Below are 12,786 nucleotides of genomic sequence, written 5' to 3'. Positions count from 1 at the left end.
CTGCTGAGTTTGGTTCACTGTTCCACCTGATCTCATCTTACAAACACGAGGATAAACTGAAACAATGATGACCTTTATTCTTAAAATACAACGCATGATAACAAAACATAAAACATCGACACAAAGTCCAATATGTCACTGTGACAACATCATCCCGCCATAGATGTGTTTCCATGGAGACAGTATATATATATATGTCCTGATTGGTCCATTGGTGGCCAAGAAAGGCTGCAGTCATTTCCCAGGTTGATTTACCTGGTGAAGGAGCGAACGTGCCGGCCCCTCCCACCTCCACTCCCTCCCCCACCACTGAACTTACTCCCCTGAGATCCTCTGCCCCCTCCCCCGCCTCCCCCGCCGCCGCCTCCCCCTCCAGCGCTGCCGCCGCCTCCTCCCCCACTAAGCCATGACAGCCCGGTGCCTCCTCTGCCCCGAGGGGCTCTGTCCCGTGGAGCCAAACGATATGCGCCTGGTTAAAAAAAGAAAAAAGGAGAGGAAGATGGGAGAAACAACAGCGTGCTCTTAATTCAGTGTTTAAGGATTTCATGTTGCAAATTCAAACAAACTATGTACTGTATGTACACGTGTATGTGTGTGTGTACATACTTGCTGGAGGTTGTCTGGAGGGCAGGGGGCCTCGTGTGAAGTTGCTCTGTCCACCACGTGGTTCACTGTAGGTTCCTCGGTGAGTGACAGCTGGCACTTGGCCGCTCCATGATGAGCCACGACCTCCCTCTCTTCGAGCATAGTTACCTAGAGGAGAAGAAACAATGGGTTCATTGCCATCTGCTGGCCGACTCAAGGTCTAAACTTACAACAAGCCCAAATGGACCCTAGTCAGTAACAAGTGAGATTACAGTGTTAGTTGTGGATAACTCTCACTACCTTATCATATGATATTCTATATGGTCCCGAGCCTCCAATCTCACTGAGAGACAACAGCCAACCTACATCTCTCTGCAGCTATCAGCTATTTCGGTTTTGTTTTGCTGGTTCAAATGAGGCAGAACAGTCTGATCGATATGCATATTTGTCATCATACGGACCATAAGACATGGACAAATCCTTAGTGTGATGATGGAAGAAAGGAGTACGTGTTTGTTTCTGACAATGTGTGTGTGCCTGGGTTTACCTACCAGAGAGCAATACACCTTTAGGCTGTGGTGGAGTGAAAAAGCGAGTCTGGCTGTGGAAGGTTGCTCTCCCTCTGTTTCCAGTGAACAGTCCTCTGGTGGGTGGTTTGGGGGAGCTCTTTGGGGGGCGTTTTGGGGGCAAGAGCCCAAGCGGGGTTGTAATGTCTTTAAATTCTGCAGCAACAAAGTCATCCACATGCATACTGGGAGGACGTGAAGTGTTCTGTTTACGCTGGCGGAAGATGTCGTGGGGCCGCGAGAGGTTCTGGCCAAAGCCGCCTCGACCTCCGCGGCCTCGAGGAGCCGCCATAATGTGCGCTCTCTTTGCAGGTTCCACATAGTCTGACTTACCACTGAGGAGACACACAACACGGTCAGTAGTGAATCAATATAATGAACAGAAATCTTTTTTATGTTTGTAATATGAAAGGGTTGTTCACCTGTACCTTGACGTAATGAATGTCTCATGCTTGTGTTTGCCCAGTCGAAAGCCTTTGGTAGCCTTGTTGTGCCCGGGGGAGGAGGGCTCGGAGAGGAAGGAGCGCTCCAGCTCTGCCTTCAGGTCCAGTTCTGGACAACACTCCTGAGCCAGACCCACCAGATCCACCTTCACCTGTCACACAGATAGAGGACGATTGCTAGCATGCGCACAAACCAACTTATAAAATAATATGCTGCACAGTTGACGTCATATTTGGGGAAAAGCTGCATAACAGGCAAGAGAAGTTGTTTTAATGAATACCGGGTCACCACAGTAAACAAGACTAATAATACTGTGCAACCCAACACAAGCTTCTTCCACAAACACACACTTACCATGTCAAGATCTGTTTCTATTTCCTCAGTTTGGAAGGGAGAGAACCACAGAGCCTTCAGCTGCTCATCCAGGGCTTCTGACAGAATAAACACCGTCCTGCAGACAAAAATGCACGACAACCTTCATATCTTTTGTCTTCATCTAGACCTAGATGTATTTCCAGTGATCGTTTTGCTACAAATTGTGGTGTTGTCGGTAAATGTCTGGTTAAAATATGCTATTGACTGACGGCCTGGAGTGGAATGGAATGAAAGGAATGAGTGTAGAGAAAGCTTAAAATGAACACACAGAGCTCTTTACTTATCATAAAGAGGATATACCTGTGATTAAACTGGGCCCCTAGTGTCTCGGGTGCTGGCAAAGTGGGCTCAGTATCAGCTGCAGGAGGCGTGTCTATGGCCGTCTCCAATGTCTGCCTCAGAACTATCACAGTCTCCAACATGGTCTCCAACGAATCATCTTCCTTGCATAGTTTCTACAGACAGACAGACAGACAGACAGACAAGAGTGAGGCAAACACCAAAGCAGCCTCAACACCTGCTTCGTAAAAAAACATACAGGTGCATCGTTCCTACCGTGATCTGCTTCTCCAAAGTAGGTATTGGATGTGACTCAGACTCCTCCCACTGCAGGAGAATTTTCATCTCGGAGCCCGTCAGCAGCCGGGGAGGAGGGAAGACGGGCTCCTCGCCGTGCCCCTGGCCTTCTTCAATGCACTGCATTAGAGACAACATCCAGGATTATGAAGCAAATCTAACAAACTTTGTCACATTCGTCATTAGAGTACACACACACACACACCAACACACAAAGAAAAACCATTTAAGTCAAATACAAACTCATTCAATGTAAGCGTACCATTGAATCTGTGTTCAGCATCTGTCTGAGAAGGTCAAGCAGACTTGAGAGCAGCTCTGCCGAGTCTTTGTTGAAGGGAAACACCAGCCTCTTCAACAGTGAGCACAGCCCAGCACCATGTTTCTTCAGAGCACTGAAATAAACAATTTGAGGATTAACGTAGCAACAACCAGGGACAAGACACACAATCCTGGTAGAAGGAGATGGTGTGAGTGTATAAACAGTGAACAAAGGTGCAGTTTACACTTTGAGGTGGTAGAGTCCGTATTCGTGTTCTGTGAGGAATGTCAAGGTTCTGATGCAGGTGAGGAGGAGCGTGGCAGAGCTCTCCGCATTCCCCAAAACCTCCAACAAGCCGTTGCACACCAATGACATAATCTCCCGCCCTGGAAGCGCATTGGCCAGCTGTTCGGCCTCTGACACACAGGATTCACCAGGAGGAGACACCACCAGAGAGATGTCCTGCAGCACAGAGGTCAGATTTTCAGGTCATCTTTCTCCAACTGTAGACACTTAATGTAGATTTTCTACCTTTCTGTGCTTTGCATGACTCACCTGGTCACACAGTGACTGCAGTATTGTCCCTACGAGTTCACTGCATTGCAGTTGTTGTAAGGAGTGCTCAGTTGGAGGAACCAGCAGGGGCAACAGCAAGGGGAAGAGTTCAACCAGCTGTTCATCTCCAGACACAGAGCCAGCGAGAAGGTGTAACACTGCGCTCTTACAAGCTCTCTGAGACACCAGAGCATCCATCAAGGAGAGCAGACGCAGCACCTGTCCCCAGCATGGCACTTTGCCCTCCACTCTGCAGCACAGACAGCACATAGGATACAGTTTACAGCATAACCAGAAACAACTGTGTGTGTGTGTGTCTGCCTTTCACTTACGGCTGCAGCTCCTCTAGCATCAGCTCCAGCAGGGTCTTCATGATAAGTGTAGCTGTGGGTGAAGACAGGTCTGCCAGCTGAACACACACTCTCCTCAGCATAGCCAAGAGAGGAGGGCAGCTGGTGGCGCACACACACCGTAAAGCCTCGGCAAACACTTTCCACTGTGCCCGCAGGTGCATGCTCCACAGCTTTCTAGTGTTTAAGGCTACAGCCACATCCTGGACTGATATCACCTATGGGATAAACATCACATTTAACAACATTTAAAATGTGCTCTGAGGTGAGAGACGTCAGCGGGGAAGAGGAGGACAAATGAGGAACGGGACACCATAAGCTACATTACCTGTGTGCTCTGCATTGGCAGTGGCAGTGGCAGAAGCTCAGACAGTAGTGTGAGACCAGAGAAAAGACCTTCTGGAGCTTTCAGCAGTGAACCCAAAACCTCCTTTAGCATCAGAGACCACGTGTTGCTGGCCAGTGTCTCCTCTGTATGAGTCACCTGCACCAAAAACACACAATCCCTCAGAATAAATACTGCCAACCACACCTATGCATCACATTTCACGCATTCACTCACTTACCTGTTCATTGACTCCCTGTGTGAAAGTGAGCAGCACGTCAACGATAAGTGCCTGCACTCTGGTCTCCTCCCCATCCAGACGGCCAGATGCAGGGATGGAGCACACTACCATGTGGAGGGTCACCAACACGCTGGCTACACGAGTGTCCCTGAACTGAAAGGCTCCGCCACGCAACAGCTCTGTCAGCATGGTGCGCAGTAACCGGAGCGTGCTGATGCATATGCTCAGGATCATCCAGCGCTGCGGCGTGGGTCCCATGTGTCCGTGAACACGCCACGGCTGCAGCAGAACACTGCACAGCTTCTGCAGGACTCGTACGCATGTATCCAGACCCTCGCCAGAGAACAGCTGGACCCCAGCAAGACTCCACTTCAGATCCCTTTGTTGACCTATAGAAAGGAGGAGGACATGCTGACAAAAGCGTCTGTAGAGTGGATGTTGTGGTCATCAATCAGTATTGGCTTTGTCAGAGATAAATTGAGTTGATACCCACAAGTAATAGTATAATATAATATAATATAATATAATATTTGTGTTTAAAAAATGCCTTCACCCTCTACTGCAGGTGGGGGACAGGCGATATGACAGAGGACCCTGAGAGCAGAGACCAGTCCACTTCCCTCGGCAGTCAAGACATTTTCCACATTCTAAAGACGGGAAAACATAAGATACACAGTTTGTTATTTGCATACAGTCTTGGCTCAAATATGCTACAGAACCAGTCCAGGTCTAGGAGCTGTTCAGACTTGTCAGAGGAGCGCTGCATTCCATGCAAATACACACCTACCAGTTTATCAGGTACACCTGTAAAATTTGATATCCTACCATTGTGTTTACTGACAGAGACAGATTCAGTTCTTTGGTCCTTTCTGAGACAAGTTTCTAAATGTTTTGTCCAACACCATTTACACACATGCGAGGGACTGAGCAGCTTTCAACAGAGATTAAGTTGCTTTTCTTCAGCTTGATATACAGTAAGTGAAAGAACTGTGCACCTGTTTGATGTAGTCTATGAGAATGGGAATGCTGCCAATCTCAAAGCGTAGCTTCTCCACAGGCTCCAGCCATTTACTGAGCTCTGCAATACAAAGAAAGTGCACCACATGAACCAATCATCAACAATTCACACACACATATATAAACACCCATATCAAGTCCTGCCTAATATGATATGGTACTTGCAATAGAGTAACACTTACCTTGTAATTTTGCATTGGTCTCATCTGCTTTGGCTAAGATAAGCAGAGGAGCAGCAAACTGCTCCATCATCCTCAGGTCATTAGAGTTCTGCACCACCAGTAACACCAGCATACATGCGTAGTTATATGTTACTTTACGGGCCTTGGCCTCACTGTAAGGAAAGAGAACAATCAGAAACGACAAAAACATTCGGACTGACTTGCAGCAAAGAAGTACAAGATGATCTTCCTAAGTAGGTACGTATACAGTCAGTGACATCACAGAGGGCCTCACCCCAGTCCATCCTTGCTGTGGTGCTGCAGCAGGGTTACCAGACATGACAGGTTGTTGTCCTGGCTGAAAACATGGGCCACAGCGTTACGGCCAGTCTGAGTGAAGGTCATCAGGTAGAGGGCATGGAGCATGCCCAGGACATCTGCGTTGTCACCATCCTCTAGCCCTGCGCCACCATCTCCTCCTGTAGCCACGTGACTCATCAGCTCTGACACACCTTGGAGGGCATGCAATGCTTGTATGAGCCAAATGCCAAAGCCTTCTTCGCCGAACCCTGGGCCGGAGAAACCTGCATCTCCCCCTGTGAAGGTGGTCTCCTCGCCCTCTGCCTCCGCCATGGATGCCAGCAGACGCAGCAGCAGGTTAGTGGCAGTGGGCTGGGCGAGTAGGAAAAGCAGACCCGGTTGGGTGAGCGACAGGAAACGTAGAAGTTCTCTGAGAGCTTGAGTGACGCCTAAGTGCCCGGCAGCTGCAGCCGCTGACAAAACCACTGTGGAACTCTCCAGGAAGTGGCATGCATGCATGTACCTTCAAAGGGGAAAAAGTGAAATATTGTAAATCCAGTCGGCCCATCACATCAACATCCTTTAATATCTCAATGGGCACCGCTGAGTATATACAGTGTTGTGTTTCTGCTGGTTGATGTATGTGTTGTAATGTAATACCTATACAATGCTGGGTACGGATCATCTCGCTCCTGTGGTCCAGTTATTCGAGCAGAGGTGGGGAAGGCTTTCCCAGGTGGCTGCACCATGCAGTGAGGGGCGGTCTCTAGCAGGTGATATAACTCTTCCAAAACCCCTGCCAGCCTGTCGAGTTCCGCCTCACACACGGGGGAGGAGCTTGATGATGGTTCCTCTTCCATGGGGCACTCGTCTTCCATCTCCTCCTGAGCATGAAGAGCATAAATGTAATCCTTGAGTAATGTTAGAGAGAATGCTTGCCTGTTTAGGTGTGTGGGTGCGTGTGTGTTTACCTGCTGAGGTTCACTCCACGCTGCTGCTGTACGCTGTAGATCAGTCAGTACCTCATAAACGTGGCCTTTCTGTAATATGGCATTGCCTGCTGTAACAACCCTCACCGTCTCTTCACCCAGGAAAAGCTGAACTAAACGCTGAGAGGAACATTGAGCCAAATCAGTAACAAATACAAAAGGCAGAAATATTTCATGTTTCTTTTTTCAAACTACTGAATGTATCCAAAACATTGTGTGTAAATGTGAAGAGTAGGAGTAGACACAGGCTCTGTTATGCCGATTAGCTTGCCAGGGTCCCTCCAGTGGGCGCTGAACTTAAAACACTATTCAGACTGTTTCTATGAAGCATAGCTTGGCCACATTTTCAAATGTTTTGTTTAGTTTATGCACTAATACCAGATGAATAATTATTGTATTTATAAAAGCCATTAAAATGTACTTTGTGTTGCTTACCTGATAACCACTCTTCTCTGCCTCACTAGCCTGTAAGAAGGCCTTGACCCCAGCAGGGGCACTGGTCAGTGCATCCAGAGCTCTTAGGATACTCAGCTTCAGTGTGGAGGAGACGTGGTCCACATGGAGCAGCTCGAGCAGGATGCCAAGGGCCCCTTCACGCAGCAGCACTGTGAGGCCCTGTGGGCATTCTGCCAGGTGTGATGCTAACTTGGCCCCCGCTTTCAGTTGTCTGAGGTTGAGAGCAATTGGTTGTGTGAGCGCGACCTCCATACTCAGAGCTTGGAGAGCCCATCGGGCAAGAACTCCAACAGGATCTCCCACCTCCCCCTCCCTCTCTCCCTGTTTAATTAAATAAGCCAACCCTTTGGCAAGTAATCCTGGTGCTTGTTCCAGAGCTGTGACCCAGCGGGCACCTCTGTCCTCTCCAACGCTCGCCAACAGCTCTCCCAGTTGGCCAACAGTTTCAGCCTCCTCTCCAGCTGCTGCTTCTTCTGTACCACCAGGGTCCCTGGGCTCCTCCACGTTGGCCTTCTCAAACTGGGCATCAAAACGCGTCTTATATGGCGGGATGAAGTAGAGCAGTGGTCTGAGTTCTCTCTCATAGGGGTCGTACTGGACTGGTGGAACAGACGCCAAGTCCTCAGGGGTGTAGTCCATGTCAAAGCTGGGCAACTTGAAGCTGCCATTATCCAAGTCATCTTCATCACTTGAAATTTGCTCGTAGCCATCATCACCTAGTACAGGGAGGGAAATGACAGAGGGGATCAATTTGACAAAGCCAGCAAATTCCTCCAGATGTTTCAATTTGTAGCTCATTAAAAATTGTGTGAAGAATAAATGAGAATGAGGAGGCCAGCAGCTACTGAATGTTCCCTTGCTCATTTACAAACACGCTAGTTCACAACCACACCTAGTGACAACACGGCAGGATCCTCACAAACATGCAGTGTTGGTTAGTTTGACATGCAGGAAGCGACCACGACACAAGCATCAGCCATGGCTCTGAGGACATGAGGTGGACCTTCACATTTATGGGTCTGGATCATAAGCCTTCAGTTTAGCCTCGGGCGGGCCGGCTGAGGGGTTGGAGTGTCCAGTAGTCACAGATGGAGGCAGCATGCCAGAGCACACACTCTCTTGGACGGTCTGTCAGTCCCAAATGGACCTCGCTCCTTTGCCCCCGGGAGCCATACGTACAGTCAGTGATGGCTGTATGCAGTGTACACTACCAAGGGGTCAAGGGCTCTGTGTCCATTTGGGATTGTAGACGACCCTACTCTGACTAAAAAATTCCCCTACCTTCCTCCATCTCCTCCTCCTCGTCCTCACCCTCAACTTCCTCCTCCTCATCCTCCTCCTCCGGGCCGCTCCCCTCTGTTAGTGCGTCTTCTTCTTCCTCCTGCTCCTCCTCTTCCTCCTCCCCCTCTTCCTCTTGGTCAGCGTCTGAGTATGTTTCATCGGCGGGCAGAGATCTCTCAGGTGACACAGCCTCTAAGTAATCCTCGCGGCCTTCACTTGGTTCTTCTTTGACCACGCCCACTGAAGGTGTCAGAAGAAAGAGGCCACAGACAAACAGGCAAATCACTGAGTGTGTTCATGTGCTTGTGTTCATCACAACCACGCATGTAGATGCTCAAATGTTGGAGCATCACATCAGCACATGGATCTTTCTTTAATCCCTAATTTCTACTGTGTCAATACAAAACGATGAAACATGGACAAAATAAAGTAGATTTAATGGCAACTCTACATGCACGTTAAAACTGGGATATGATTCAAATATCATGTACACCGTCAAGTGATTGAAATTGGTTTAAAGGTAAGTATGCTGACTCAGAGTAACAGACCTAGATTGTGCAGTTGTAAAATGATTCAGTCGTACCTCTGTATGCATGTCCTCATATAGGCAGACTTGTAGCAACATGCATACTCACAGAACACTATACTCCATTTCATTGTACGTTGATTTGCATATTGAACATAATATGAACGGACATTTCCCTGTAGAGTGTAGACAAATCACTAAAACATGCAAAACAACAGAAAGTTTGGTAACCAAACAATTAAAGTTGTAAAATGAAGAAAAAATGCTCCCTTATGTTTTAACCAGAGCAGCACCTCTGTATCTGATGTGGCTCTAACTGTCGCTCCTGTGCACTGATAGAGCAGAGTGAACTCACCGTTCTGCCCCGCCACTGCGACCTGCTCCTCATCATCGTCATCTGGAGGTGGAGGCCCAGGTGGAGTGCGAGGCCCGCGGGGTGCTGGTCGGGGTGGGCTGCCATTGTACTGGTCATCCTTTTCCCACTCTGAAATAGACAAACAGTAGCCCGTTAACATTACAGGGGCAATAAAATGTGGACACAACATGCACATCAGTGTGAAGTCATGAGGGTGTAAGGGAATAAGAGATAATCGAGTGGAAGATGTGGTAATACAGGTAACGACGCCCACCTTGCTTGACAATCCTCTTGGGCCCACTGGGCTGCTGAGGGGGTGGGGGTGGTGGCGGAGGGGGTGAGTCTTGGTTGTGTCCATGTGAGCGCTCTGCTGTTCCATATACGGCTACGGTCAGAGTGGTGTACCAGCCGCGCAGCACCAGGCCATCGGTGTTCACCTGCACACAGGAGAATCAACACTGTTATTGACTGTTATTAAAACACAGGAATAAGCTTAGCTGGTCTGGACTCAACAGGAACGTCCATTTGTTTACCTTTCCACTCGGTCTGAAGACGATGGACTTATTCTCATCATATTCCAGACTGAGGAGAGAGAGAGCGAGACGTAGAATATTAGTACTGCACGGACACCACATTAACTAGAAAGCACTGATTATCAGTTGTTATTCACATCAGAGGATCATAGTGAACGACTGCAGCACTCTTCAACTCACACAGTGTTCATTTGTATCCAACATAACTTCATCAAAATCTCTTTATAATATTCGTAGCAGCGATACTAACAAAGAGATTCTCCCCCGTTCTTCTACTCCTCCTAAAAACTTGGGTGTGTCGTTAAACCTGTAAACGATGAATAGCTCCGTTACGATGAAGTCAGATTAAAAGTGCTTCCCTCAAACATTCCACAACTCATCAAAACCTTCTAAGTGTGTGTGTTCCTTTCAGATAGTGAAAGGGTGGGTTGGGTTTCTGGAGAGACCAGTTTGCCAGAAAAAGAACAAAGACACCCGAGTACGGCGCACAGTGCACAGACACTCCTCCAGCCCCTCTGAGATGCAACCGCGACTGGTTCTACAGGTGAATCTGTGTATAATATGTGTCTGACTTTTGTGAAAAGAACATACATGCCACCAGAACAGGAAATATAGAGAGGAAATTAAATACAGAGATAAATAGGTGTAAGGGAGACGCTGCTGAGAAGCGTAGACAAAAACTGAGAAAACATTCAGACCTGCCCAGCCTGTGGAAGGAGTGATTGTTGGGTTTGGTGACATTATTGAAGAACAGCTCCAGCTGGAAGGCATGAGGCGACGTCTCCCTGGAGAAAACAAACACACAAACAGGGTTCCTTTATTAAGGCAGACAGGATTGGGTTTCCTTATATCCAGAGGGTGTCACTGGTGATAAGTTCTAAAGGAATCATTAACCTCAAGCTTATAGGATGCTGGAGTGTGTGTGAATGCAAACACAATACACAGAGAAGGTCTGGCAATGTGAATAAATCAATTCCAACAATGCTGAGACTTGCTGTAACCAGTTTTCTGTCCTTATTCCCTAATCTGTGTGTGAGAGAGGCGAGAGATTCTCTGGCAGTGAAGCTCAGGAGTCACACTGAGTCGCTGGTTCAGTGACAGTGAACGTCTCTGTCCTGCAGGCGCCCACAACAAATCAGCATCTCCTGGAGAACAATACTTTGGGCAGTTAGGTGAAGCTTCCTGCTCCACAGTGTTAGTGAGAGTATTCATCTCTTACCCAAATGCTCTGTTGTCAGGTAAACCGCTGTGAGCTTTGATCCCTGGAGGAATGACCCGCACCTCTGTGATCAGAACCCCACACGGAAATCGCACCACATCAACGTTGGTTAACTGAAGAGAAGTAGAAAATTCATATTTATTCATTGTATTCACAAATGACTTTATTTGTCAGGAACAATGCACAACACCGCGATTTATCAGATTATATCTCACAGGTGGCGATCTAAATGTATTAAGACAAGTAAGACCTATGAAAATTGGAATTAGACACATAATGTCATAAGTGCAACTAAATAATAAAAGCACGCAAAAAGGATAAAAATGTATAGAGTTTCCTGGTTGCATTAATAATATCCACATGTCGGATGCTCCTTTAGGCAGTTTAAAGTTGCCTCTGAAACCCATAACACTTTTAGAGTGGGTGTTACGAGCTAAAATACTCCGAAAGTCAAACCACAATCAACTCTGCACTCTGGATAGGCGCGTCCGTCAACACGCACGTGCAAGAGTTGACATTGTTTTGTTGTTGCACTTTGTAACTAGCGAGCCGGCTAACAGACTGCACAGTGGAGCTTTACAAAACAGCTGCGCGGTGTTGTATGGTCGCTTCTGTAAAATAATGTTAAACAGTTGTATGCTGTGTTGTCAGTTGGTCAGGGTGGAAAGCGTGAAGTGAACTGAAAGCCGCAAAACGCAACCAAAACTATAACACAACTGCTACCATGAAGCAAGCTAACTTGGTTAGCTGAAAAGTTGCCCGCCGCTGAGCTAATCAATGCGGCTGATTTAAGAGCGTTTAAGCGCGGCGCGGAAACCAGCAGACTGGAGGATGTTCGTGTGACAGAAATGTTACCTCTGCGCTCTGATGCTTAAATGTATCTAGAAAAAGAAGCTCCGTGGAAGTGTCCCCCGCCATCGCTTTCCACTGTCGCCCAGGCTGAGGGTAAACTTCCGGATTCTGGAATACTACTTCCGGAGCACGTTTGTCTCACGAGTAGCGCGTGCACACTGACGTAAACATAAAGTACGAAGTAACGAACTGAACATAAAACACGAATAGATTTTGACAAAACAAAACAAAACATGTTCAGCAGACAGCAAATGAATGTAAAGTAAAGTTTTTGAAATTAAACTATTTTATATGTTGCTGGTGTTCTAACCCTAACCCCAAAAGATCAGTAAAAGTGGAGCATATGATTACGTATCACCTATGATTGTTGTTAGGTCGTAATATTCCTACAGAATCTGAAATCTTTGTGAAAGGCTGTCAAATAATTATCAAATTAAAACAAACAAACATGAAAAGTCAAATAATTGTTTTAGGATTTACAATGTGTAGAAACAAGTGGACGTCCGAGCCTCTGTGTCCTGCCATTGTTTGTGTGTATTATTATTTATTGTTCATTGAACGTTTTCACTTAGATTAATATCAATCAAATGTGTAACTTAACCAAGTAACTCTATACATGTAACATCAGCGTCCATACATAGGTCTCAAATTATTATGTGTATAAAACAATAAATGATACAAACCAAAAAACAAAACAATAAATAGAATAGAAATCGCTCGTTAATTATCAGATTATTACACAAGAACCGGCTCCTCCATAGGCTGCCACGTCCAACCGGGAGCCCGGCAGCCACCTGGAGCAGGGAGGGGGCAGGTAG

At 47.2% G+C, this 12,786-nt stretch overlaps 1 protein-coding gene across 4 annotated transcripts; it reads right to left on the bottom strand.

The window, feature by feature from the left end:
- Nucleotides 1–54: 54 nt before the first annotated feature.
- virma (vir like m6A methyltransferase associated) lies at nt 55–12,066 on the bottom strand. Of its 4 annotated transcripts, none has more exons than XM_076153801.1 (27): nt 11,972–12,066; nt 11,117–11,229; nt 10,596–10,682; nt 9,898–9,946; nt 9,639–9,801; nt 9,365–9,493; nt 8,484–8,723; nt 7,182–7,918; nt 6,729–6,866; nt 6,418–6,641; nt 5,753–6,280; nt 5,479–5,630; nt 5,275–5,357; nt 4,833–4,926; nt 4,280–4,668; nt 4,042–4,197; nt 3,696–3,931; nt 3,364–3,613; nt 3,053–3,270; nt 2,809–2,941; nt 2,526–2,666; nt 2,271–2,425; nt 1,950–2,046; nt 1,574–1,746; nt 1,137–1,486; nt 607–753; nt 55–469 (listed from the first exon to the last, which is right to left on the bottom strand). In XM_076153801.1, the coding sequence occupies exons 1-27, from the start codon at nt 12,032–12,034 to the stop codon at nt 252–254; spliced, it is 5,463 nt and encodes a 1,820-aa protein (XP_076009916.1). In that variant the 5' UTR covers nt 12,035–12,066; the 3' UTR covers nt 55–251. The 4 variants fall into 4 exon arrangements, with proteins under 4 accessions (XP_076009916.1, XP_076009917.1, XP_076009913.1 ...); XM_076153802.1 differs by having other exon boundaries at nt 8,514–8,723; XM_076153798.1 differs by having other exon boundaries at nt 6,418–6,866.
- Nucleotides 12,067–12,786: the final 720 nt, after the last annotated feature.

The sequence above is a fragment of the Genypterus blacodes genome, unplaced genomic scaffold (genome assembly GCF_046128005.1).
Source record: "Genypterus blacodes isolate CSIRO-AG114 ecotype Tasmania unplaced genomic scaffold, CSIRO-AGI_Gbla_v1 ptg000059l_1, whole genome shotgun sequence".
In the NCBI taxonomy this organism is placed as follows: Eukaryota; Metazoa; Chordata; class Actinopteri; order Ophidiiformes; family Ophidiidae; genus Genypterus; species Genypterus blacodes.
This window is presented reverse-complemented; position numbering and strand designations above follow the sequence as displayed.

Coding starts and splice junctions, on each gene's coding strand:
- virma (XM_076153798.1), bottom strand. CDS start 12,034: ATGGCGGGGGACACTTCCACGGAGCTTCTTTTTCTAGATACATTTAAG. Junction 9,494..9,638: donor CAAGAGGATTGTCAAGCAAG/GTGGGCGTCGTT, acceptor TGTCTATTTCAG/AGTGGGAAAAGGATGACCAG. Junction 5,358..5,478: donor GACCAATGCAAAATTACAAG/GTAAGTGTTACT, acceptor TTTGTATTGCAG/AGCTCAGTAAATGGCTGGAG.